We start from the raw sequence: 24,875 nt of genomic DNA, 5'->3' as shown, positions 1-24,875 counted from the left end.
TTACACACGGGGGGGATGAGGGATTGCTGCTCACTGTCACTTACACACGGGGGGGGGGATGAGGGATCGCTGCTCGCTGTCACTTACACACGGGGGGGGGGGATGAGGGATCGCTGCTCGCTGTCACTTACACACGGGGGGGGGGATGAGGGATTGCTGCTCGTTGTCACTTACACACGGGGGGGGATGAGGGATCGCTGCTCGTTGTCACTTACACACGGGGGGGATGAGGGATCGCTGCTCGCTGTCACTTACACACGGGGGGGGGGATGAGGGATCGCTGCTCGCTGTCACTTACACACGGGGGGGGGGATGAGGGATTGCTGCTCGTTGTCACTTACACACGGGGGGTGGATGAGGGATTGCTGCTCGTTGTCACTTACACACGGGGGGGATGAGGGATTGCTGCTCGCTGTCACTCACACACGGGGGGGGGATGAGGGATTGCTGCTCGCTGTCACTTACACACGGGGGGGGGGATGAGGGATTGCTGCTCGCTGTCACTTACACATGGGGGGGGATGAGGGATTGCTGCTCGCTGTCACTTACACTCGGGGGGGGGATGAGGGATCGCTGCTCGCTGTCACTTACACACGGGGGGGGGGGGAGAAGGGATTGCTGCTCACTGTCACTTACACACGGGGGGGGATGAGGGATCGCTGCTCACTGTCACTTACACACGGGGGGGGGGGATGAGGGATTGCTGCTCACTGTCACTTACACACGGGGGGGGATGAGGGATCGCTGCTCACTGTCACTTACACACGGGGGGGGATGAGGGATTGCTGCTCACTGTCACACACACGGGGGGGGGAGGAGGGATTGCTGCTCGTTGTCACATACACACGGGGGGGGGATGAGGGATCGCTGCTCGCTGTCACTTACACACGGGGGGGATGAGGGATTGCTGCTCGCTGTCTCTTACACACGGGGGGGATGAGGGATTGCTGCTCGTTGTCACTTACACACGGGGGGGGGATGAGGGATTGCTGCTCACTGTCACACACACGGGGGGGGGAGGAGGGATTGCTGCTCGTTGTCACATACACACGGGGGGGGGGATGAGGGATTGCTGCTCGTTGTCACTTACACACGGGGGTGGATGAGGGATTGCTGCTCGCTGTCACTTACACACGGGGGGGGATGAGGGATTGCTGCTCGTTGTCACTCACACACGGGGGGTGGATGAGGGATTGCTGCTCGTTGTCACTCACACACGGGGGGGGATGAGGGATTGCTGCTCGCTGTCACTCACACACGGGGGGGGGGGGATGAGGGATTGCTGCTCGTTGTCACTTACACACGGGGGGGATGAGGGATTGCTGCTCACTGTCACTTACACACGGGGGGGGGGATGAGGGATTGCTGCTCACTGTCACTCACACACGGGGGGGGGATGAGGGATTGCTGCTCACTGTCACTCACACACGGGGGGGGGATGAGGGATTGCTGCTCACTGTCACTCACACACGGGGGGGGGATGAGGGATTGCTGCTCACTGTCACTCACACACGGGGGGGGGATGAGGGATTGCTGCTCACTGTCACTCACACATGGGGGGGGGAGATGAGGGATCGCTGCTCGTTGTCACTCACACACGGGGGGGGGGGAGATGAGGGATTGCTGCTCACTGTCACTTACACACGGGGGGGGGGATGAGGGATTGCTGCTCACTGTCACTTACACACGGGGGGGGATGAGGGATTGCTGCTCGTTGTCACTTACACACTGGGGGGGGGGGATGAGGGATCGCTGCTCGCTGTCACTTACACACGGGGGGGGGAGGGGTTGCTGCTCACTGTCACTTACACACGGGGGGGGGATGAGGGATTGCTGCTCACTGTCACTTACACACGGGGGGGGATGAGGGATTGCTGCTCGTTGTCACTTACACACGGGGGGGGATGAGGGATTGCTGCTCGCTGTCACTTACACACGGGGGGGGGAGGAGGGATTGCTGCTCGCTGTCACTTACACACGGGGGGGGGATGAGGGATTGCTGCTCACTGTCACTTACACACGGGGGGGGATGAGGGATTGCTGCTCGTTGTCACTTACACACGGGGGGGGATGAGGGATTGCTGCTCGCTGTCACTTACACACGGGGGGGGGATGAGGGATTGCTGCTCGTTGTCACTTACACACGGGGGGGGATGAGGGATTGCTGCTCGCTGTCACTTACACACGGGGGGGGGATGAGGGATTGCTGCTCACTGTCACTTACACACGGGGGGGGTATGAGGGATCGCTGCTCGCTGTCACTTACACACGGGGGGGGATGAGGGATTGCTGCTCGCTGTCACTTACACACGGGGGGGGGATGAGGGATTGCTGCTCGCTGTCACTCACACACGGGGGGGGGATGAGGGATTGCTGCTCACTGTCACTTACACACGGGGGGGTATGAGGGATTGCTGCTCACTGTCACTTACACACGGGGGGGGGATGAGGGGTTGCTGCTCGCTGTCACTTACACACGGGGGGGGGATGAGGGATTGCTGCTCGTTGTCACTTACACACGGGGGGGGATGAGGGATCGCTGCTCGTTGTCACTCACACACGGGGGGGGATGAGGGATTGCTGCTCGCTGTCACTTACACACTGGGGGGGGGGATAAGGGATTGCTGCTCGTTGTCACTTACACACGGGGGGGGGAGGAGGGATTGCTGCTCGCTGTCACTTACACACGGGGGGGGGATGAGGGATTGCTGCTCGCTGTCACTTACACACTGGGGGGGGGGGATAAGGGATTGCTGCTCGTTGTCACTTACACACGGGGGGGGATGAGGGATTGCTGCTCGCTGTCACTTACACACTGGGGGGGGGGATAAGGGATTGCTGCTCGTTGTCACTTACACACTGGGGGGGGGATGAGGGATCGCTGCTCGCTGTCACTTACACACGGGGGTGGATGAGGGATTGCTGCTCGCTGTCACTTACACACGGGGGGGGGATGAGGGATTGCTGCTCGCTGTCACTTACACACTGGGGGGGGGGGATAAAGGATTGCTGCTCGTTGTCACTTACACACTGGGGGGGGGATGAGGGATTGCTGCTCGTTGTCACTTACACACGGGGGGGATGAGGGATTGCTGCTCACTGTCACTTACACACGGGGGGTGGATGAGGGATTGCTGCTCGCTGTCACTTACACACGGGGGGGGGATGAGGGATTGCTGCTCGTTGTCACTCACACACGGGGGGGGGATGAGGGATTGCTGCTCGCTGTCACTTACACACAGGGGGGGATGAGGGATTGCTGCTCGCTGTCTCTTACACACGGGGGGGGGGATGAGGGATTGCTGCTCACTGTCACTTACACACGGGGGGGGGATGACGGATTGCTGCTTGCTGTCACTTACACACGGGGGGGGATGAGGGATTGCTGCTCGCTGTCACTTACACACGGGGGGGGATGAGGGGTTGCTGCTCGCTGTCACTTACACACGGGGGGGGGATGAGGGATTGCTGCTCACTGTCACTTACACACGGGGGGGATGACGGATTGCTGCTCACTGTCACTTACACACTGGGGGGGGGGGGATGAGGGATCGCTGCTCGCTGTCACTTACACACGGGGGGGGGATGAGGGATTGCTGCTCGCTGTCACTTACACACGGGGGGGATGAGGGATTGCTGCTCACTGTCACTTACACACGGGGGGGATGAGGGATTGCTGCTCACTGTCACTTACACACGGGGGGGATGAGGGATTGCTGCTCACTGTCACTTACACACGGGGGGGGGATGAGGGATTGCTGCTCACTGTCACTTACACACGGGGGGGGGGTTCAGGGATTGCTGCTCACTGTCACTTACACACGGGGGGGGGATGAGGGATTGCTGCTCGCTGTCACTTACACACGGGGGGGATGAGGGATTGCTGCTCGTTGTCACTTACACACGGGGGGGGGATAAGGGATTGCTGCTTGCTGTCACTTACACACGGGGGGGGGGATAAGGGATTGCTGCTTGCTGTCACTTACACACGGGGGGGGATGAGGGATTGCTGCTCGCTGTCACTTACACACGGGGGGGATGAGGGATTGCTGCTTGTTGTCACTTACACACGGGGGGGGGATGAGGGATTGCTGCTCACTGTCACTTACACACGGGGGGGGGATGAGGGATTGCTGCTTGTTGTCACTTACACACGGGGGGGGGATGAGGGATTGCTGCTCACTGTCACTTACACACGGGGGGGATGAGGGATCGCTGCTCGCTGTCACTTACACACGGGGGGGGGATGAGGGATTGCTGCTCGCTGTCACTTACACACGGGGGGGTATGAGGGATTGCTGCTCGCTGTCACTTACACACGGGGGGGATGAGGGATTGCTGCTCGTTGTCACTTACACACGGGGGGGGGATGAGGGATTGCTGCTCACTGTCACTCACACACGGGGGGGGATGAGGGATTGCTGCTCACTGTCACTTACACACGGGGGGGGGGATGAGGGATTGCTGCTCGTTGTCACTTACACACGGGGGGGGGATGAGGGATTGCTGCTCGCTGTCACTTACACACGGGGGGGGGGATGAGGGATTGCTGCTCGTTGTCACTTACACACGGGGGGGGGATGAGGGATTGCTGCTCGCTGTCACTTACACACGGGGTGGATGAGGGATTGCTGCTCACTGTCACTTACACACGGGGGGGGGGGATGAGGGATTGCTGCTCGCTGTCACTCACACACGGGGTGGATGAGGGATTGCTGCTCACTGTCACTTACACACACGGGGGGGGGATGAGGGATTGCTGCTCGTTGTCACTTACACACGGGGGGGGGGGATGAGGGATTGCTGCTCACTGTCACTTACACACGGGGGGGGGATGAGGGATTGCTGCTCACTGTCACTTACACACGCGGGGGGGATGAGGGATTGCTGCTCGCTGTCACTTACACACGGGGTGGATGAGGGATTGCTGCTCACTGTCACTTACACACGGGGGGGGGATGAGGGATTGCTGCTCGTAGTCACTTACACACGGGGGGGGATGAGGGATTGCTGCTCACTGTCACTCACACACGGGGGGGGGGGGAGATGAGGGATTGCTGCTCACTGTCACTTACACACGGGGGTGGATGAGGGATTGCTGCTCGCTGTCACTTACACACGGGGGGGGGGATGACGGATTGCTGCTCACTGTCACTTACACACGGGGGGGGGGGATGAGGGATTGCTGCTCGCTGTCACTTACACACGGGGGGGGAAGATGAGGGATTGCTGCTCACTGTCACTTACACACGGGGGGGGGGTTGAGGGATTGCTGCTCGTTGTCACTTACACACAGGGGGGGGATGAGGGATCGCTGCTCGCTGTCACTTACACACGGGGGGGGGGGATGAGGGATTGCTGCTCGCTGTCACTTACAGACGGGGGGGGGATGAGGGATTGCTGCTCGCTGTCACTTACACACGGGGGGGGAAGATGAGGGATTGCTGCTCGCTGTCACTTACACACGGGGGGGGGATGAGGGATCGCTGCTCGCTGTCACTTACACACGGGGGGGGGATGAGGGATCGCTGCTCGCTGTCACTTACACACGGGGGGGGGGATGAGGGATTGCTGCTCGCTGTCACTTACACACGGGGGGGGGTGGATGAGGGATTGCTGCTCGCTGTCACTTACACACGGGGGGGGGGATGAGGGATCGCTGCTCGCTGTCACTTACACACGGGGGGGGGGGGATGAGGGATTGCTGCTCGTTGTCACTCACACACGGGGGGGGGGGATGAGGGATTGCTGCTCGTTGTCACTTACACACGGGGGGGGATGAGGGATTGCTGCTCGTTGTCACTTACACACGGGGGGGGATGAGGGATTGCTGCTCGTTGTCACTTACACACGGGGGGGGGGATGAGGGATTGCTGCTCGTTGTCACTTACACACGGGGGGGGGGATGAGGGATTGCTGCTCGCTGTCACTTACACACGGGGGGGGATGAGGGATTGCTGCTCGCTGTCACTTACACACGGGGGGGGGGGATGAGGGATTGCTGCTCACTGTCACTTACACACGGGGGGGGATGAGGGATTGCTGCTCGCTGTCACTTACACACGGGGGGGGGGGATGAGGGATTGCTGCTCACTGTCACTTACACACGGGGGGGATGAGGGATTGCTGCTCACTGTCACTTACACACGGGGGGGGGGATGAGGGATTGCTGCTCGCTGTCACTTACACACGGGGGGGATGAGGGATTGCTGCTCGCTGTCACTTACACACGGGGGGGGATGAGGGATCGCTGCTCGCTGTCACTCACACACGGGGGGGGGATGAGGGGTTGCTGCTCGCTGTCACTTACACACGGGGGGGTGAGGGATTGCTGCTCGCTGTCACTTACACATGGGGGGGGATGAGGGATTGCTGCTCGCTGTCACTTACACACGGGGGGGGATGAGGGATCGCTGCTCGCTGTCACTTACACACTGGGGGGGGGGATAAGGGATTGCTGCTCGTTGTCACTTACACACTGGGGGGGATGAGGGATTGCTGCTCGTTGTCACTTACACACGGGGGGGGGATGAGGGATTGCTGCTCGTTGTCACTTACACACTGGGGGGGATGAGGGATTGCTGCTCGTTGTCACTTACACACGGGGGGGATGAGGGATTGCTGCTCACTGTCACTTACACACGGGGGGGGATGAGGGATTGCTGCTCGTTGTCACTTACACACTGGGGGGGATGAGGGATTGCTGCTCACTGTCACTTACACACTGGGGGGGATAAGGGATTGCTGCTCACTGTCACTTACACACTGGGGGGGATAAGGGATTGCTGCTCGTTGTCACTTACACACGGGGGGGGATGAGGGATTGCTGCTCACTGTCACTTACACACTGGGGGGGATAAGGGATTGCTGCTCGTTGTCACTTACACACTGGGGGGGATGAGGGATTGCTGCTCGTTGTCACTTACACACGGGGGGGGATGAGGGATCGCTGCTCGCTGTCACTCACACACGGGGGGTGGATGAGGGATTGCTGCTCGCTGTCACTCACACACGGGGGGGGATGGGGGATCGCTGCTCACTGTCACTCACACACGGGGGGTGGATGAGGGATTGCTGCTCGCTGTCACTCACACACGGGGGGGGGGATGAGGGATTGCTGCTCACTGTCACTTACACACGGGGGGGGATGAGGGATCGCTGCTCGCTGTCACTTACACACGGGGGGGGGATGAGGGATTGCTGCTCACTGTCACTCACACACGGGGGGGGATGAGGGATTGCTGCTCACTGTCACTTACACACGGGGGGGATGAGGGATCGCTGCTCACTGTCACTTACACACGGGGGGGGATGAGGGATCGCTGCTCGCTGTCACTCACACACGGGGGGGGGGGGATGAGGGATTGCTGCTCGCTGTCACTTACACACGGGGGGGGGATGAGGGATTGCTGCTCGCTGTCACTGACACATGGGGGGGGGAGATGAGGGATTGCTGCTCACTGTCACTTACACACGGGGGGGGGGGATGAGGGATTGCTGCTCGTTGTCACTCACACACGGGGGGGGATGAGGGATTGCTGCTCGTAGTCACTTACACATGGGGGGGATGAGGGATTGCTGCTCGTTGTCACTTACATACGGGGGGGGATGAGGGATTGCTGCTCACTGTCACTTACACACGGGGGGGGATGAGTGATTGCTGCTCACTGTCACTTACACACGGGGGGGGGATGAGGGATTGCTGCTCGTTGTCACTTACACACGGGGGGGGGATGAGGGATTGCTGCTCGCTGTCACTGACACATGGGGGGGGGAGATGAGGGATTGCTGCTCACTGTCACTTACACACGGGGGGGGGGGATGAGGGATTGCTGCTCGTTGTCACTCACACACGGGGGGGGATGAGGGATTGCTGCTCGCTGTCACTTACACACGGGGGGGGATGAGGGATTGCTGCTCACTGTCACTTACACACGGGGGGGGGATGAGGGATTGCTGCTCACTGTCACTTACACACGGGGGGGGATGAGGGATTGCTGCTCGTTGTCACTTACACACGGGGGGGGATGAGGGATTGCTGCTCGCTGTCACTTACACACGGGGGGGGATGAGGGATTGCTGCTCGCTGTCACTTACACACGGGGGGGGGATGAGGGATCGCTGCTCACTGTCACTTACACACGGGGGGGATGAGGGATTGCTGCTCGTTGTCACTTACACACGGGGGGGGATGAGGGATTGCTGCTCGTTGTCACTTACACACGGGGGGGGATGAGGGATTGCTGCTCGCTGTCACTTACACACGGGGGGGGATGAGGGATTGCTGCTCGCTGTCACTTACACACGGGGGGGGGATGAGGGATTGCTGCTCGCTGTCACTTACACACGGGGGGGGATGAGGGATTGCTGCTCACTGTCACACACACGGGGGGGGGGATGAGGGATTGCTGCTCACTGTCACTTACACACGGGGGGGATGAGGGATTGCTGCTCACTGTCACTTACACACGGGGGGGGATGAGGGATTGCTGCTCGCTGTCACTCACACACGGGGGGGGGATGAGGGATTGCTGCTCGCTGTCACTTACACACGGGGGGGGGATGAGGGATCGCTGCTCACTGTCACTTACACACGGGGGGGATGAGGGATTGCTGCTCGTTGTCACTTACACACGGGGGGGGATGAGGGATTGCTGCTCGTTGTCACTTACACACGGGGGGGGATGAGGGATTGCTGCTCGCTGTCACTTACACACGGGGGGGGATGAGGGATTGCTGCTCGCTGTCACTTACACACGGGGGGGGGATGAGGGATTGCTGCTCGCTGTCACTTACACACGGGGGGGGGATGAGGGATTGCTGCTCACTGTCACACACACGGGGGGGGGGATGAGGGATTGCTGCTCACTGTCACTTACACACGGGGGGGATGAGGGATTGCTGCTCACTGTCACTTACACACGGGGGGGGATGAGGGATTGCTGCTCGCTGTCACTCACACACGGGGGGGGGGGGATGAGGGATTGCTGCTCGTTGTCACTTACACACTGGGGGGGGGGACGAGGGATCGCTGCTCGCTGTCACTTACACACGGGGGGGGGATGAGGGATTGCTGCTCACTGTCACTTACACACGGGGGGGGGGGGATGAGGGATCGCTGCTCGCTGTCACTTACACACGGGGGGGGGATGAGGGATTGCTGCTCGCTGTCACTCACACACGGGGGGGGGGGATGAGGGATCGCTGCTCACTGTCACTTACACACGGGGGGGATGAGGGATTGCTGCTCACTGTCACTTACACATGGGGGGGGATGAGGGATTGCTGCTCGCTGTCACTTACACACGGGGGGGGGATGAGGGATTGCTGCTCGCTGTCACTCACACACGGGGGGGGGGGGATGAGGGATCGCTGCTCACTGTCACTTACACACGGGGGGGATGAGGGATTGCTGCTCACTGTCACTTACACATGGGGGGGGATGAGGGATTGCTGCTCGCTGTCACTTACATACGGGGGGGTGAGGGATTGCTGCTCGTTGTCACTTACACACGGGGGGGGGAGGAGGGATTGCTGCTCACTGTCACTTACACACGGGGGGGGATGAGGGATTGCTGCTCGTTGTCACTTACACACGGGGGGGGATGAGGGATTGCTGCTCGCTGTCACTTACACACGGGGGGGGGATGAGGGATTGCTGCTCACTGTCACTTACACACGGGGGGGGGATGAGGGATTGCTGCTCGTTGTCACTTACACACGGGGGGGGGATGAGGGGTTGCTGCTCGTTGTCACTTACACACGGGGGGGGGATGAGGGGTTGCTGGTCACTGTCACTTACACACGGGGGGGGATGAGGGATTGCTGCTCGTTGTCACTTACACACGGGGGGGGGATGAGGGGTTGCTGCTCGCTGTCAGTTACACACGGGGGGGGGATGAGGGATTGCTGCTCGCTGTCACTTACACATGGGGGGGGGAGATGAGGGATTGCTGCTCGCTGTCACTTACACACGGGGGGGGATGAGGGATTGCTGCTCACTGTCACTTACACACGGGGGGGGGATGAGGGATTGCTGCTCGCTGTCACTGACACATGGGGGGGGGGAGATGAGGGATTGCTGCTCACTGTCACTTACACACGGGGGGGGGATGAGGGATTGCTGCTCGCTGTCACTTACACACGGGGGGGGATGAGGGATTGCTGCTCACTGTCACTTACACACGGGGGGGGGAGATGAGGGATTGCTGCTCGCTGTCACTCACACACGGGGTGGGGATGAGGGATTGCTGCTCACTGTCACTTACACACGGGGGGGGATGAGGGATCGCTGCTCGCTGTCACTTACACACGGGGGGGGGATGAGGGATTGCTGCTCGCTGTCACTGACACACGGGGGGGGATGAGGGATTGCTGCTCGCTGTCACTTACACACGGGGGGGGATGAGGGATTGCTGCTCGCTGTCACTTACACACGGGGGGGGGGTTGAGGGATTGCTGCTCGCTGTCACTTACACACGGGGGGGGATGAGGGATTGCTGCTCACTGTCACTTACACACGGGGGGGGGATGAGGGATTGCTGCTCGCTGTCACTTACACACGGGGGGGGATGAGGGATTGCTGCTCGCTGTCACTGACACACGGGGGGGGATGAGGGATTGCTGCTCGCTGTCACTTACACACGGGGGGGGATGAGGGATTGCTGCTCGCTGTCTCTTACACACGGGGGGGGGATGAGGGATTGCTGCTCGCTGTCACTTACACACGGGGGGGGGGGGGATGAGGGATTGCTGCTCGCTGTCACTTACACACGGGGGGGGGAGATGAGGGATTGCTGCTCGTTGTCTCTTACACACGGGGGGGGGAGATGAGGGATTGCTGCTCGTTGTCTCTTACACACGGGGGGGGGATGAGGGATTGCTGCTCGCTGTCACTTACACACGGGGGGGGGATGAGGGATTGCTGCTCGCTGTCACTTACACACGGGGGGGGATGAGGGATTGCTGCTAGCTGTCACTTACACACAGGGGGGGATGAGGGATTGCTGCTCGCTGTCACTTACACACGGGGGGGGATGAGGGATTGCTGCTCGCTGTCACTTACACACGGGGGGGGATGAGGGATTGCTGCTCGCTGTCACTTACACACGGGGGGGGATGAGGGATTGCTGCTCACTGTCACTCACACACGGGGGGTGGATGAGGGATCGCTGCTCGCTGTCACTTACACACGGGGGGGGGGATGAGGGATCGCTGCTCGCTGTCACTTACACACGGGGGGGATGAGGGATTGCTGCTCGTTATCACTCACACACGGGGGGGGATGAGGGATCGCTGCTCGCTGTCACTTACACACGGGGGGGGGATGAGGGATCGCTGCTCGCTGTCACTTACACACGCGGGGGGGATGAGGGATTGCTGCTCGCTGTCACTTACACACGGGGGGGGGGATGAGGGATTGCTGCTCGCTGTCACTTACACACGGGGGGGGGGATGAGGGATTGCTGCTCGCTGTCACTTACACACGGGGGGGGGATGAGGGATTGCTGCTCGCTGTCACTTACACACGGGGGGGATGAGGGATCGCTGCTCGCTGTCACTTACACACGGGGGGGGATGAGGGATTGCTGGTCGCTGTCACTTACACACGGGGGGGGGGATGGCGGATTGCTGCTTACCGTCACTTACACACGGGGGGGGGGGGGGGATGAGGGATTGCTGCTCGCTGTCACTTACAGACGGGGGGGGGGATGAGGGATTGCTGCTCGCTGTCACTCACACACGGGGGGGGGGGATGAGGGATTGCTGCTCGCTGTCACTTACACACGGGGGGGGGATGAGGGATTGCTGCTCGCTGTCACTCACACACGGGGGGGGGGGATGAGGGATTGCTGCTCACTGTCACTCACACACGGGGGGGATGAGGGATTGCTGCTCGCTGTCACTCACACACGGGGGGGGGGGATGAGGGATTGCTGCTCGCTGTCACTTACACACGGGGGGGGGATGAGGGATTGCTGCTCGTTGTCTCTTACACACGGGGGGGGGGATGAGGGATTGCTGCTCGCTGTCACTTACACACGGGGGGGTGAGGGATTGCTGCTCACTGTCACTTACACACGGGGGGGGATGAGGGATTGCTGCTCGCTGTCACTTACACACGGGGGGGGATGAGGGATTGCTGCTCGCTGTCACTTACACATGGGGGGGGATGAGGGATTGCTGCTCGCTGTCACTTACACTCGGGGGGGGGATGAGGGATCGCTGCTCGCTGTCACTTACACACGGGGGGTGGATGAGGGATTGCTGCTCACTGTCACACACACGGGGGGGGGAGGAGGGATTGCTGCTCGTTGTCACATACACACGGGGGGGGGGGGATGAGGGATTGCTGCTCGTTGTCACTCACACACGGGGGGGGATGAGGGATTGCTGCTCGTTGTCACTTACACATGGGGGGGGATGAGGGATTGCTGCTCGCTGTCACTTACACACGGGGGGTGGATGAGGGATTGCTGCTCACTGTCACACACACGGGGGGGGGAGGAGGGATTGCTGCTCGTTTTCACATACACACGGGGGGGGGGGGATGAGGGATTGCTGCTCGTTGTCACTCACACACGGGGGGGGATGAGGGATTGCTGCTCGCTGTCACTTACACATGGGGGGGGATGAGGGATTGCTGCTCGCTGTCACTTACACTCGGGGGGGGGATGAGGGATCGCTGCTCGCTGTCACTTACACACGGGGGGTGGATGAGGGATTGCTGCTCACTGTCACTTACACACGGGGGGGATGAGGGATTGCTGCTCGCTGTCACTTACACACGGGGGGGATGAGGGATTGCTGCTCGTTGTCACTTACACACTGGGGGGGGGGGGATGAGGGATTGCTGCTCACTGTCACTTACACACGGGGGGGGGATGAGGGATTGCTGCTCGCTGTCTCTTACACACGGGGGGGGGATGAGGGATTGCTGCTCGTTGTCACTTACACACGGGGGGGGGATGAGGGATTGCTGCTCGTTGTCACTTACACACGGGGGGGGAAGATGAGGGATTGCTGCTCGCTGTCACTTACACACGGGGGGGGGATGAGGGATTGCTGCTCACTGTCACACACACGGGGGGGATGAGGGATTGCTGCTCGCTGTCACTTACACACTGGGGGGGGATGAGGGATTGCTGCTCGCTGTCACTTACACACGGGGGGGGGATGAGGGATTGCTGCTCGCTGTCACTTACACACGGGGGGGGGATGAGGGATTGCTGCTCGTTGTCACTTACACACGGGGGGGATGAGGGATTGCTGCTTGCTGTCACTCACACATGGGGGGGGGGGAGATGAGGGATTGCTGCTCACTGTCACTTACACACGGGGTGGATGAGGGATTGCTGCTCGTTGTCACTTACACACGGGGGGGGGGATGAGGGATTGCTGCTCGCTGTCACTTACACACGGGGGGGGATGAGGGATCGCTGCTCGCTGTCACTTACACACGGGGGGGGGATGAGGGATCGCTGCTCGCTGTCACTTACACACGGGGGGGGGATGAGGGATTGCTGCTCGCTGTCACTTACACACTGGGGGGGGGGGATAAGGGATTGCTGCTCGTTGTCACTTACACACGGGGGGGGATGAGGGATTGCTGCTCGCTGTCACTTACACACTGGGGGGGGGGATAAGGGATTGCTGCTCGCTGTCACTTACACACTGGGGGGGGGGGATGAGGGATCGCTGCTCGCTGTCACTTACACACTGGGGGGGGGGATGAGGGATTGCTGGTCACTGTCACTTACACACGGGGGTGGATGAGGGATTGCTGCTCGCTGTCACTTACACACGGGGGGGGGATGAGGGATTGCTGCTCGCTGTCACTCACACACGGGGGGGGGATAAGGGATTGCTGCTCGTTGTCACTTACACACTGGGGGGGGGATGAGGGATTGCTGCTCATTGTCACTTACACACGGGGGGGATGAGGGATTGCTGCTCACTGTCACTTACACACGGGGGGTGGATGAGGGATTGCTGCTCGCTGTCACTTACACACGGGGGGGGGATGAGGGATTGCTGCTCGTTGTCACTCACACACGGGGGGGGATGAGGGATTGCTGCTCGCTGTCACTTACACACAGGGGGGGATGAGGGATTGCTGCTCGCTGTCTCTTACACACGGGGGGGGGATGAGGGATTGCTGCTCACTGTCACTTACACACGGGGGGGGGGGATGGCGGATTGCTGCTCGCTGTCACTTACAAACAGGGAGGGATGAGGGATTGCTGCTCGCTGTCACTCACACACGGGGGGGGGATGAGGGGTTGCTGCTCGCTGTCACTCACACACGGGGGGGGGGGATGAGGGGTTGCTGCTCGCTGTCACTTACACACGGGGGTGGATGAGGGGTTGCTGCTCGCTGTCACTTACACACGGGGGGGGATGAGGGTTTGCTGCTCGCTGTCACTCACACACGGGGGGGGGGGGATGAGGGGTTGCTGCTCGCTGTCACTCACACACGGGGGGGGATGAGGGGTTGCTGCTCGCTGTCACTCACACACGGGGGGGGGGGATGAGGGGTTGCTGCTCGCTGTCACTCACACACGGGGGGGGATGAGGGATTGCTGCTCGCTGTCACTCACACACGGGGGGGGGATGAGGGGTTGCTGCTCGCTGTCACTCACACACGGGGGGGGATGAGGGGTTGCTGCTCGCTGTCACTCACACACGGGGGGGGATGAGGGATTGCTGCTTGCTGTCACTTACACATGGGGGGGGAAGCAGGTGGGGTACTTTAGGGTTCTGACATTTTAACTGTCGTTCATTCTTTGGGGACACTCCTCTGTTTTCATGGATGGTTGCGAAGAAAAAGCATTTCAGGATGTATATTGTATACATTTCTCTGACATTAAATGTACCTTTGAAGTCCTGGTTATGTGACCAACTCCAGGCAGACAATCTCTGAAGAGTATTAATAATGGCTGGAGTTGCCCATCCAGAATGCAATGGCAAACCACTTCTGTAGATAAATCTGCTAAGAACAATCATGATCAAAAGCCATGACTGCCTATGTAACGGGACAGCACAAAATGATGATGATGAGAGTAGAAGTCAAAGCTTTTTAGAAATTTTAAAAAGTAGATAAGAGATTCTGTAGTTGTTTATAAACAAGTTAAAAAATGTGTGAAAGCTCAATGGAAGGAGAGTATGGAGTATCATCATGGGAGCACAATCAGATGATAGCTGAATCAAACTAATATTTTGAAGTAGTCTGAACAATAAAGGATACAGAAGATGATACAAATAGCTATAAATCTGCAACTATAAGGAGGTAGGAACTCAGGATAATACCAGGCAAAGTGGTACAGAGCAAATAAAGTTTGGCACTGGCATACTTAACCAATTTATCTGACATTTTTGAGGTAACATAAGCTGGCATTGTTCCTTTACTGATTCAAAACCATATTGAGATACCTGCCATCACAATCCTTGGGTACATCTCAACCCATTATCACAAAAGAGAAATAGTAATGGTAGCATAATGGTTGGTAAATCACCCTAAATATCTTCAACATTGATTCCAGACATCATTAAAATTCAAAACATCAGGTCAAATATGGGGAGGATGTACTTAAAGATGAGATGAAATCCTGGTAAAGCAACAACATACAGGGTGACAAGGGGTAAATTGGTAAGGGCTTCATTTTTTAAAAAAAAATGCATGCACCTGCAAAATACACTGCAATTACACACTAGGCTGGTCTGACCACCCTACCATTACCTAAAAGTTCCCATATCAACAAATCACACCTCATATTATTGCTGGCTCTAAATCCTGCAGCTCCCCTACAATTATGCAATAGCGCAAAAAATTCCATAATTTAGATCCTGTAATGATAATGGAATTGCTATGCATTCTAAATCACGCTGGAAGGGGAAATGCAGAGGTCAAACTGTTCTAGCATGTTTACACCAAATGAACCGCAGTGGTTCAAATTGGCACTCAAACTACCTTCTCAAAGACAATTAAGGATGATCAATAAGTGCCAGACTTGTCAATGCTGTGCAAATTTAATTATTAATTTAGAATACAGGAGGCCATTTGGACCATTAAATCTATGCTGGCTCTCAAAGACCCCCTCCCAATATCACTCCATTTCCCTGTGACTTCTTCTCTTAAGCAGACACATTGATTCCACCCTGATCCTCCACCTATCCATCCACACTTGGATATATGGTAGTCAATTAACGTACTAACAATGACATTCTTAGCATGTGGGAGGAAGCTTGTACACACAGGAGGGGGAAGAAAAGTCCACACTCATGGGGAGGTGTAGACATTCCACATATACACTAAGCCAGTGAGGATTGAACCCCAATTGCTAAGGTCGCAAGGCAGCTGCACTATCCATACCTGAATGTAAAAAATAGCATTTTCCTTTAATAGTGCAATTTCATAAATCGAGTAAAGATTTATAATTACATTGATATTTTTAAGAAACTAATTTTCAACAACTACATACACTTTATAAATTGTTTGCAGATTTATGGATTGCATTTAATGAAATAACCTCTGCACTTCAAACTCAAATAATTAAAACGCAAGAAAATAAAGTGTCACATCTTATCAGAAAAAAATATGAAGGGAGCTTTAAAAAACTTTCAAGCAGCATTACAAGACAAGTACCACAAGTTAATGAAATACTCTGGACTTGCTCCTGACACACTAAATAGGCCAAAAACCATACATCATGATAATAAAGCAATTATTAATGAAGAAAATTAAATTATCCTTTGTGTTCCTCAAACCAGGAGTATTCAGTTTAGTTCAACTCAGTGCCAATCACTAGCTTACTGTAAACCGGTCTTCACCAAAGCTTCCCAGTTCTCAATCAAACCACTCAAAACAGCAAAGACAAGAGTAACCAGAATCTCCTCATGCATGCAACATCAACCATAAAGTCTCTCAATACGAGTGCACAGCCGCAAGCCTTACTGACCAATCCTTATAACGTAGAACCCAAGATTTTCCTCTGAGAGTAGTTAGAGAGAGACCGGCCGAACACCCACCTGTCCTCCACTCTCATCTTCACCAACATCCACCTTGCTCAACAAATCAATGGGAGAGAAGCAATGGAATTGATCATGGGCTTGCAACCTGAGTCCAGGCTTCCAGGTCTCCAGGATGCACACTCCTTCCCAACCTCACTGAACTCCCTTGGGAGACAGTAAAGTGACAGATCGCTCATTTTCCAAAGCAGGTCCAAAATGCCATCAAGTTAACAATTACTAAAGGTACCTTCATGCTTCAATAAATTGGAGGTCACTCAATCATCCATGTAGTGTTCTCGCACAGGTGTAAAAGAACTCTGAACTAAACACCAAGCATAAACCAGTCAATGAGGCGGTCCAAGTAAGATTAACAGTTTACTCTTCCACATTAACGTATGGTGAAAACTGTTGATAAAACAATACAAAATATATACAGTATTTGTTTCCTTCTTGACATCACATTTACATCATAAATACTTGCAAAAGTAAAACTACAACAACTATATTACATTAAAGTGCAACAGTCAGAATCTACCTACGCCATCGACTGGCTTTAAATACACTTCAACACAAACTATCCGCAATTCTTTAAATAACAAAAAACATGAAATTTATCAACCATCATTACTTTTAACAGAATCAGTGTTAACATTTTTAATTCAACATATCGATTATCTCATGAACTTATGGTGTTGCTTCACTAATGTTACTAGTGCGCAGAAAGAAAACTTTTCTCGCGCTGATCCTGCACACATAAGCCCCCTCCTTCCCGTTTCTCCAAACCGGTATTTTCCCACAAGACGCGGCGAAACCGGGTGTGATGTCATCACATGCCGCGATATATCACAGACAACGAATTTACTTTAAACAACCTGAACTTTAACTAGAAAACGATAACAAACGAATTACTAAAGCGAAAATATAATAAACTAAACAAATGCCTTAAAGGCAATACAATCCAAATATAAATGAAGACTTACTTCCAGGATCAGAAAAATTATTCAAAATATCAAAATGAAAACATTGATTAAACATTTCAATTATCTGACCAAATGTTACTGCTGGTCACTTTTAAGAAGCGTGATTACCAGAATCAAAAATCGTCAGTTGCGCAAGAGCTAGTCAGGCAAAAGGACCAGGCAGGCAACACTGGAGTAGCCCCTGCAACTAACACAGCAAATAGCTTCAATCTCTGGGGAGTACACTCAAAAGTAACTCACAAGAACCTTTAATGGCTTAGCTGGAAAAATCAGTTTAAAAAATTATCTGGAAGCAAAAAGGTTTCTTTGGCCAGAGACCGACTGCAACATGTTTCACCCCCCAATGCAAGATTATGAGTGTCACAAAGCAGCTGTACAACACTTCAAACTAGAGGGAACATATTTAGAGTCTGTGGTGCTATGATTAAAGGCAGAAACTGTTTCTCTACAAGCAGATTTTAGGAATTTGAGAAAGATAATAACTTCAGATTATTGCTGATGTCATGTAGTAATTAGTATAAAAACAGAAGAACAGTATAGATGAATTAGGTGGAAATGTAGTAGGGTGAGAAAGTTTCAATTCCCAGCACAGTGGGACTGATTCCAGAGACAGGCAGGGCTTGCATATCATGGAATGTTCCACTTCAACAGAGCTGGGATTAATTTGCCACAGAGTTTTTCCAATGCTATTGGGGAGATTCTAACTTGACTAGTAGACAAGAATTCATGCATACAGTATGCAAAAGTCTTGAGAACATATACACACTGCAGCTAGGGAGCCTAAGACTTTGCACAGTACTGCAGTAATTTTATGTATTGCATTGCAATGCTAGCGCAAAACAAATCTAATTTCATGACTGGGAGTGGGAAGGGGGCAGGGAGAGGGGAATCATGGTTAGGAAAAGGGGGAAGGGAGGGAGCAGGAAGCTCTAGAGAGACATTCTATAATGATCAATAAACAAATTGTTTAGAATCACATTACCTTGCCTTGTATTTTAGGGCAGGGTGTGTCTGCACCTGTTCCACCCCCACCCATCCCTGGCACTCCTCTGCCAACTGAACCACACCCTTCCCGGGGCACCTCACCCTTGCCATTCCCAACATCCTTTGTTCTCGCCAGATTTTCAAATACGTTGTCTGCTCCACGCTGACAAATACAGTACTCTGCAAAAGTCTTAGGTACTCTCGCCATCTATGTGTGCCTAAGACTTTAGTACATTAAATTCACAAGGATGGAAACACAAGGACATAACCAGCAAGCCAGTACGGAATGCACCTGAAACGATGACTAGATTAACGACAAGAATTGTGCTGAGGTTTATGTATTTCTTCGGTATATATTTGATTGCAAAGAATTCAGTAAATAAAGCCGATGACTCAGGGCACTGACAAACAGGAAAGTACAGCATCATTGCTATAACTAAAACATGACAAAGAGCAGGACTAACAACACAACGTTAACAGCTACAGAGAAAACTGGAGGAAACAAGAGGGTTGTGGTGTGGGGAACAATACAACATTGATTATAGAAACAATGATTATACAGCAGAATGATTGGCAAATTTCTATGAAAGGAGGATAAGGTCAATAGTTTACTGAGCTATCCATGATTAGAGGGTGTAGGTTTAAGGTGACAAGTAAGAAGAAATGTTCTTCACCCTGAAAATGGTTACAGTCTGGAGAAATTCTATCTGAGAAGGAATCACAAGAACAACACCTGATGAGCGGGTGAACTGCAAAGTAGTAGGCTACAGACCAGGCGCTGGTAATCAGAATAGGAACAAGAATCTGAACCAGACAAAAGGCCCGTTTCTGTGCTGCCTAACACCGATTCTGCAAGTCAGAATTTGGAAACTCATAACTGTCCCAAGTAAAGATCGGAAACTCTCCACGTGAAAACACAGCAGGAGTACCTGCACGATGACTTCATCAATTCCAGAAGGCAGACCACCATCTTCTCAAGAACAATAAATGCCAGTTTCACCTGAGCAAAGAGTCAATGTGCAAAAACTTTGCCGAGTCCCTGCAACTCTTTTACATTGTTGACAGACCAATATGCTAAAACAGTTCAGACAAGTAAACAGACAAAACTAACAAAAAAACCTTCTTATTTACAAGATTGTGATGCAATCAGAATTACATTCTCAAATTCCAAAGATGGGAATTCACATCAATATCATACTTTTTCAGGATGCATCATCTGCTTTTGACCATTTATAAAAATCAACATAAACTCACATTCCTTATCACTAATAACCTTCAATGGAAGATAGATGACTGAACAGCAGCAAAAGAAACAAAACAACAGAATGCTGGAAAAACTCAGAAGGTCAAGCAGCATCTGTGGAGGCAATAGTTGCATGTCAATCTTCCAGGTTGAGACTCACCAAGATGCCGCTTGTGTTTTATTTTTTGTTTGAGATTTCAGCATCAGCAATCACTTCTGTCTGCATAAATCAATCTTGATTGTACTAGCAAGGTATAGAAAAGATGGCGTCAGACATTTTTACAACTTCTTCCTGTTTGTGCGCAAATCAGCTTATTCTTTTTTTCTCATGTTTCTCTTTTCTTTTAAGGTGGCTGGGGAGGGGGGGGATCTCGTCGGAGTCTGTGATCTACAGTTGCATTTCAAACTGCGGTTCTCCACGGGCAGTAGGCTCTCATTTTCGGACTTGACATGCACTTTCAGGATGTGGCCCTGCAGACGACACAGTTCCCTGCTGATGCCATCGACTGAAGCGTTGCAGGAGACTGAAACATCAAGACAGCAGGTGGTGTGCACTGTTGTTGGAAGAAGGCACTATGTACTCTAGTGACCTCCTCTCCCGATCTTTTGATGGTCAATGACAGCCTGTCAGTCGAGATGTGGGGCTCAGAGAAGCGACATGGAAGACTGTAACATTGAGCCGCTGGCCTCAAGCTCTTGTTTGTTGCAGGAGTGATGTCTCTCTCTTCCTCACTAATGAGAGAACCTGTCTGAGGTGTGTAAGTGTCGGGAGGGATGGTCGGTTTGATGGACTCTGGATCATGATCTCTCTGGGGGCTTTGCTATTGCTTGCATGGGGGGGAAACTAATGCTTTTGCTGCTGCTTGTGTATTGGAGGGAGGGGGGCTTTAGGGTTCTGAAATTTCTGCAATGCTTTGTTTTTTTTTCCTGTTTTGTGGATGTCTGCAAAGAGTAAGGATTTCAGGCTATATACTGCATACATTCTCTGACATTAAATTGAACCATTGGTTCAGCAGAGATACATAGAACAGAGGGAGTTCCATGAATCACAAAATGCAGTGCAGGAACTCAGTGGGTCAAACAGGATCTGTGCGAGGAAAACATTGTTGATATTTTGGGTTCAAGTCCTGCAACAGGACTACAAAACATCAACAATACCTTTTCTCCAGAAGAATGTTTGTCGCTCCAGATTCCTGCATCTACAATCTCTCGTCTTCCATGAGTCAGTTTGTAAAGAAATAATTTGAACTTGTACTTACCAACATTTGATTAAAAAAAATATATTAGGCACATTAAGATTTGTACATATACAAATACTGATTAGCTAGTTTAGTCAAAATCAAAAATCAGAAGTATATCTTTTCAGATTACTGCTCTGGATTAATAAGTGTAAGAAGATATTGAAGTATATTAATATAGCCATTGCACAAATTGAAGCAAATAAGGCATTAGTGGTTTGTTGTACTGTAGACTTGAAAGACACTGAAACCAAACAAATCACAAAGAATTTTCATCAGGGCCCTTCAGTCCTGATGAAGGGTCTTGGTCCAAAATGTCAACTGTACTCTTTTCCATAGATACTGTACTGCCTGGCCTGCTGAGCTCCTCCAGCATTTTGTGTGTGCTGCTTATATTACAGTGAATATTGCATTAAAGTTTTCTGATTTTTTTTAGCATCACATCAAAGGACACTTCACACGAAGAAACAGATTAAATACAACAGGTGATGCCATGAAACTGTTTCAGGAGTGTAAAATCTATACTGTTAAACATTATTTTATATAAAAAGAACACATACTTGGGGAAAAAACTGGCTTCCTAAAGTATTTTCAAAAAATTGTGATTACTTGAAAAGGGCGGGCATATTAACAATACACATCACATTCATAAATCCCTCAACAATTTAGTCACAATATTCTTAATTTTAACAGTATTTTACTGCAACATTGCTTCCATAAATATTAAAATTTTAGCAAACAGCCACAAACTTCAATCAATTTTCTCTGCAGAAGTTATATATACAGAATTAGAAGATATAGATCTTTGAGTAAAAAGAAAACCACATCCCAACTATCCTAAGGCAGCACCAGATTAACATTTAGCTTGTTTCCAATCTCACATTCATACATCAATGTCTAGGTTTTCAAAGGATCCCAACATACGAGATTAGATATCAAAACACCAAATTTAAAGCCACATGTAATGAAAGGAAGAGACACTGGTAGAAGGGCAGCAGCAGTGAGTTACATCCCAATGCCAGACAATGTTTCAAGAGGCTACCTTCAACCCAGACACTGGGCGGGTGCCGTTAGTCGGACCGTGCCCGCCCTTCTACTCACCAGCTGTCCTCTTCCTCCTGATCACCATCATCCTGCAGACTCATTGTCTCCAGATCCAACGTCGCCACCTCATCCAACACCGTACGCTCTGCCAGCCCGGGGCTATCCCAGCCGATCGAGCCCGAGAGGCCGCAAGATCCCGGCGACTGGGTCACGGCTCCTCCCCGCTGCGTGAGCTGCGACAGGACCTCCCCTTCCAGAGTCTGGCCCGGGCTGGGGCAGCAGGCGAGGAGGGGCTGCCACGAATTGCCGGCAGGGGCGGGTGTGGGTGCGGGTGCGGGGACCGGTGCCGTGTGTTTCGGACTCAATATGGTGGAACGGGTCCTCAGCTGTTCATTCTGCTTCTCGAGTTTGCGAACCAACTCCTGCAGCTTCCGTACTTCCAGGTCGGCACTAACGTTCGAGTTAACGTCCTCCATCGCGCCGCTTTGTTCGACTTTTCCCTCCTTGTCGTCTCTTTATTCCTTCCCTTTCTCCTCCTTCTTCTGCTACCACCGGCACATGACGCACGCTACTGCGATCACAGCCACACAATCCCCACACCCAACTCCAGCTCAGCTATCATCTGCCCGCCGCCATCTTTCTGCCGCCTGACTCCTCCCTCCGCCTCATGACATCAGCAGGCCCCGCCCTTTTCCAGACCCTGACGTCATCAGATTCCACCCAGTTCCTTATTTATGACATCATTATGGCCTCCAGTGACATGACCCTTTTGCCTGCGTCGTTGTCTATTCCAGTCCCCATTACTGCATAAAAAAGCAGCCAGTGCGGGACTGGGGCCAGCAATTTGGTGCCCCTACACTATGACCGAGATTGGCCAGTGCCCTGTTCAGGAAGGTCCACTGACACACACAATAGGATTTGAGCCCTTCATCCACTTCACAGTCGATCCTTCGGAAAATGTCTGGTTTGAAAGAGTGGACGTTAAAAAAAGACCATTGTATTTCAGTGGATGGTTGAGAATATTCTAAGTTTTGTATATTTAAAATAAAAGTTGTTACTCAGGTTTTGGCTCGTAGAAGCAACAGCCTCATACCCCCCAAAGTAGATGCCTCCACATGCATCAGCCTGGACTTTGGAGACTTCCAGGGTCTGACTTGTAAAGTTTCAAGGTTTGTTTACATTGCACCTTTCACCTGTTTCAGACAAGGCAGAGCAAATTGAAACTAATTGAAACTGAGCAGTCTATTGTTGAATGGCAAATGTGGCAGTCAGCACTAGAAAAATTGGAATTGATTTATTATTGTCATGTGTATCAAAATACAGTGAAAATTTGCCTTGCATACTGTTCATACAGTTCAAATCATTACACTATTTTCACTAAATCTGCACAAATCAGCGCATTGAGATAGTACAAGGTAAAACAATTAAAATGCACAGTAACGTGTAGCTGCTATAGAGAAAATGAAGTGCGGGTAAACAAATAAGGTGCAAGATCATAATGAGATAGATTATGAGATCAACAGTCTTTATTATCGTACTGGGGAATTATTCAATAGTCTTATAACAGGTGTAGAGCTGTCCTAGAGCCTGGTTATACGTGCTTTCAAGCTTTTGTATTTTCTGCCCAATAGAAGAGGGGAGAAGAGAGAAAATTTGGAATGGGTGGGTGTTTTAATTATGCTGGCTGCTTTACTGAGACAGCAAGAAGCACAGGGAGAGTCCATAGAGTGGGGGATGGTTTCCACATTGTGCTGAGCATAACTCCCTGTGGTTTCTAGCAGTCAAAACTTGACAAATTTTTTGGCATGTTTTTGCCATGCCAAAACATTATACATCCAGATTGGATGCTTTCTATGGTGTACCGATAAAAAATTTATATAAGAGTTGGCGGGGACTTGACAAATTTCTTTAGAGGAAATTTGGCAAGTTCACCAATCTCCCTACTGAGGATCCAGGGAGACTGGTGAGCCTTCTTGGCCATGAAGCCTATCTGACTGGACCAGGATAGGCTATTGATGTTCATTTCTAGGAATCTGAAGCTCACAACCCTCTGAACCTCGACACTAGACAGGAGCACGTGCACCTCACCTCGTCCTGAAGTCAATGACTAACTCTGGTTTTGCTGACACTGAGGGGAAGCTTGTTACCATAACAAAATGTTACTGAGCTCTCTGCCTCCTTCCTGTACTCCAGCTCATTGTTATTTGAGATACGGCCACCATGGTGGTGTTATCTGTAGACTTCTAGATGGAAATCAAGCAGAATCTGCCCACACAATCAGGACTTCATTTGCATGTTGTTTGTTCAATGGTTCAGTGGTTCAGTTTAATATTAGGGAATGTATATAGTTGTGTGCATACATCTACTGATACCTCT

At 52.8% G+C, this 24,875-nt stretch overlaps 1 protein-coding gene across 1 annotated transcript in view; it reads right to left on the bottom strand.

Moving 5' to 3' along the window:
• Window positions 1-23,257, bottom strand: part of slain2 (SLAIN motif family, member 2) — an 81,141-nt gene extending 57,884 nt beyond the window's left edge. The window contains exon 1 of the mRNA XM_059989154.1: window positions 22,557-23,257. Coding sequence (XP_059845137.1) covers window positions 22,557-22,975 — 419 coding nt within the window. The 5' untranslated portion in view covers window positions 22,976-23,257. The remainder of the gene's footprint in view (window positions 1-22,556) is intronic.
• Window positions 23,258-24,875: the final 1,618 nt, after the last annotated feature.

This window comes from Hypanus sabinus, chromosome 14 (assembly GCF_030144855.1).
Source record: "Hypanus sabinus isolate sHypSab1 chromosome 14, sHypSab1.hap1, whole genome shotgun sequence".
NCBI classification, from domain to species: Eukaryota; Metazoa; Chordata; class Chondrichthyes; order Myliobatiformes; family Dasyatidae; genus Hypanus; species Hypanus sabinus.
This window is presented reverse-complemented; position numbering and strand designations above follow the sequence as displayed.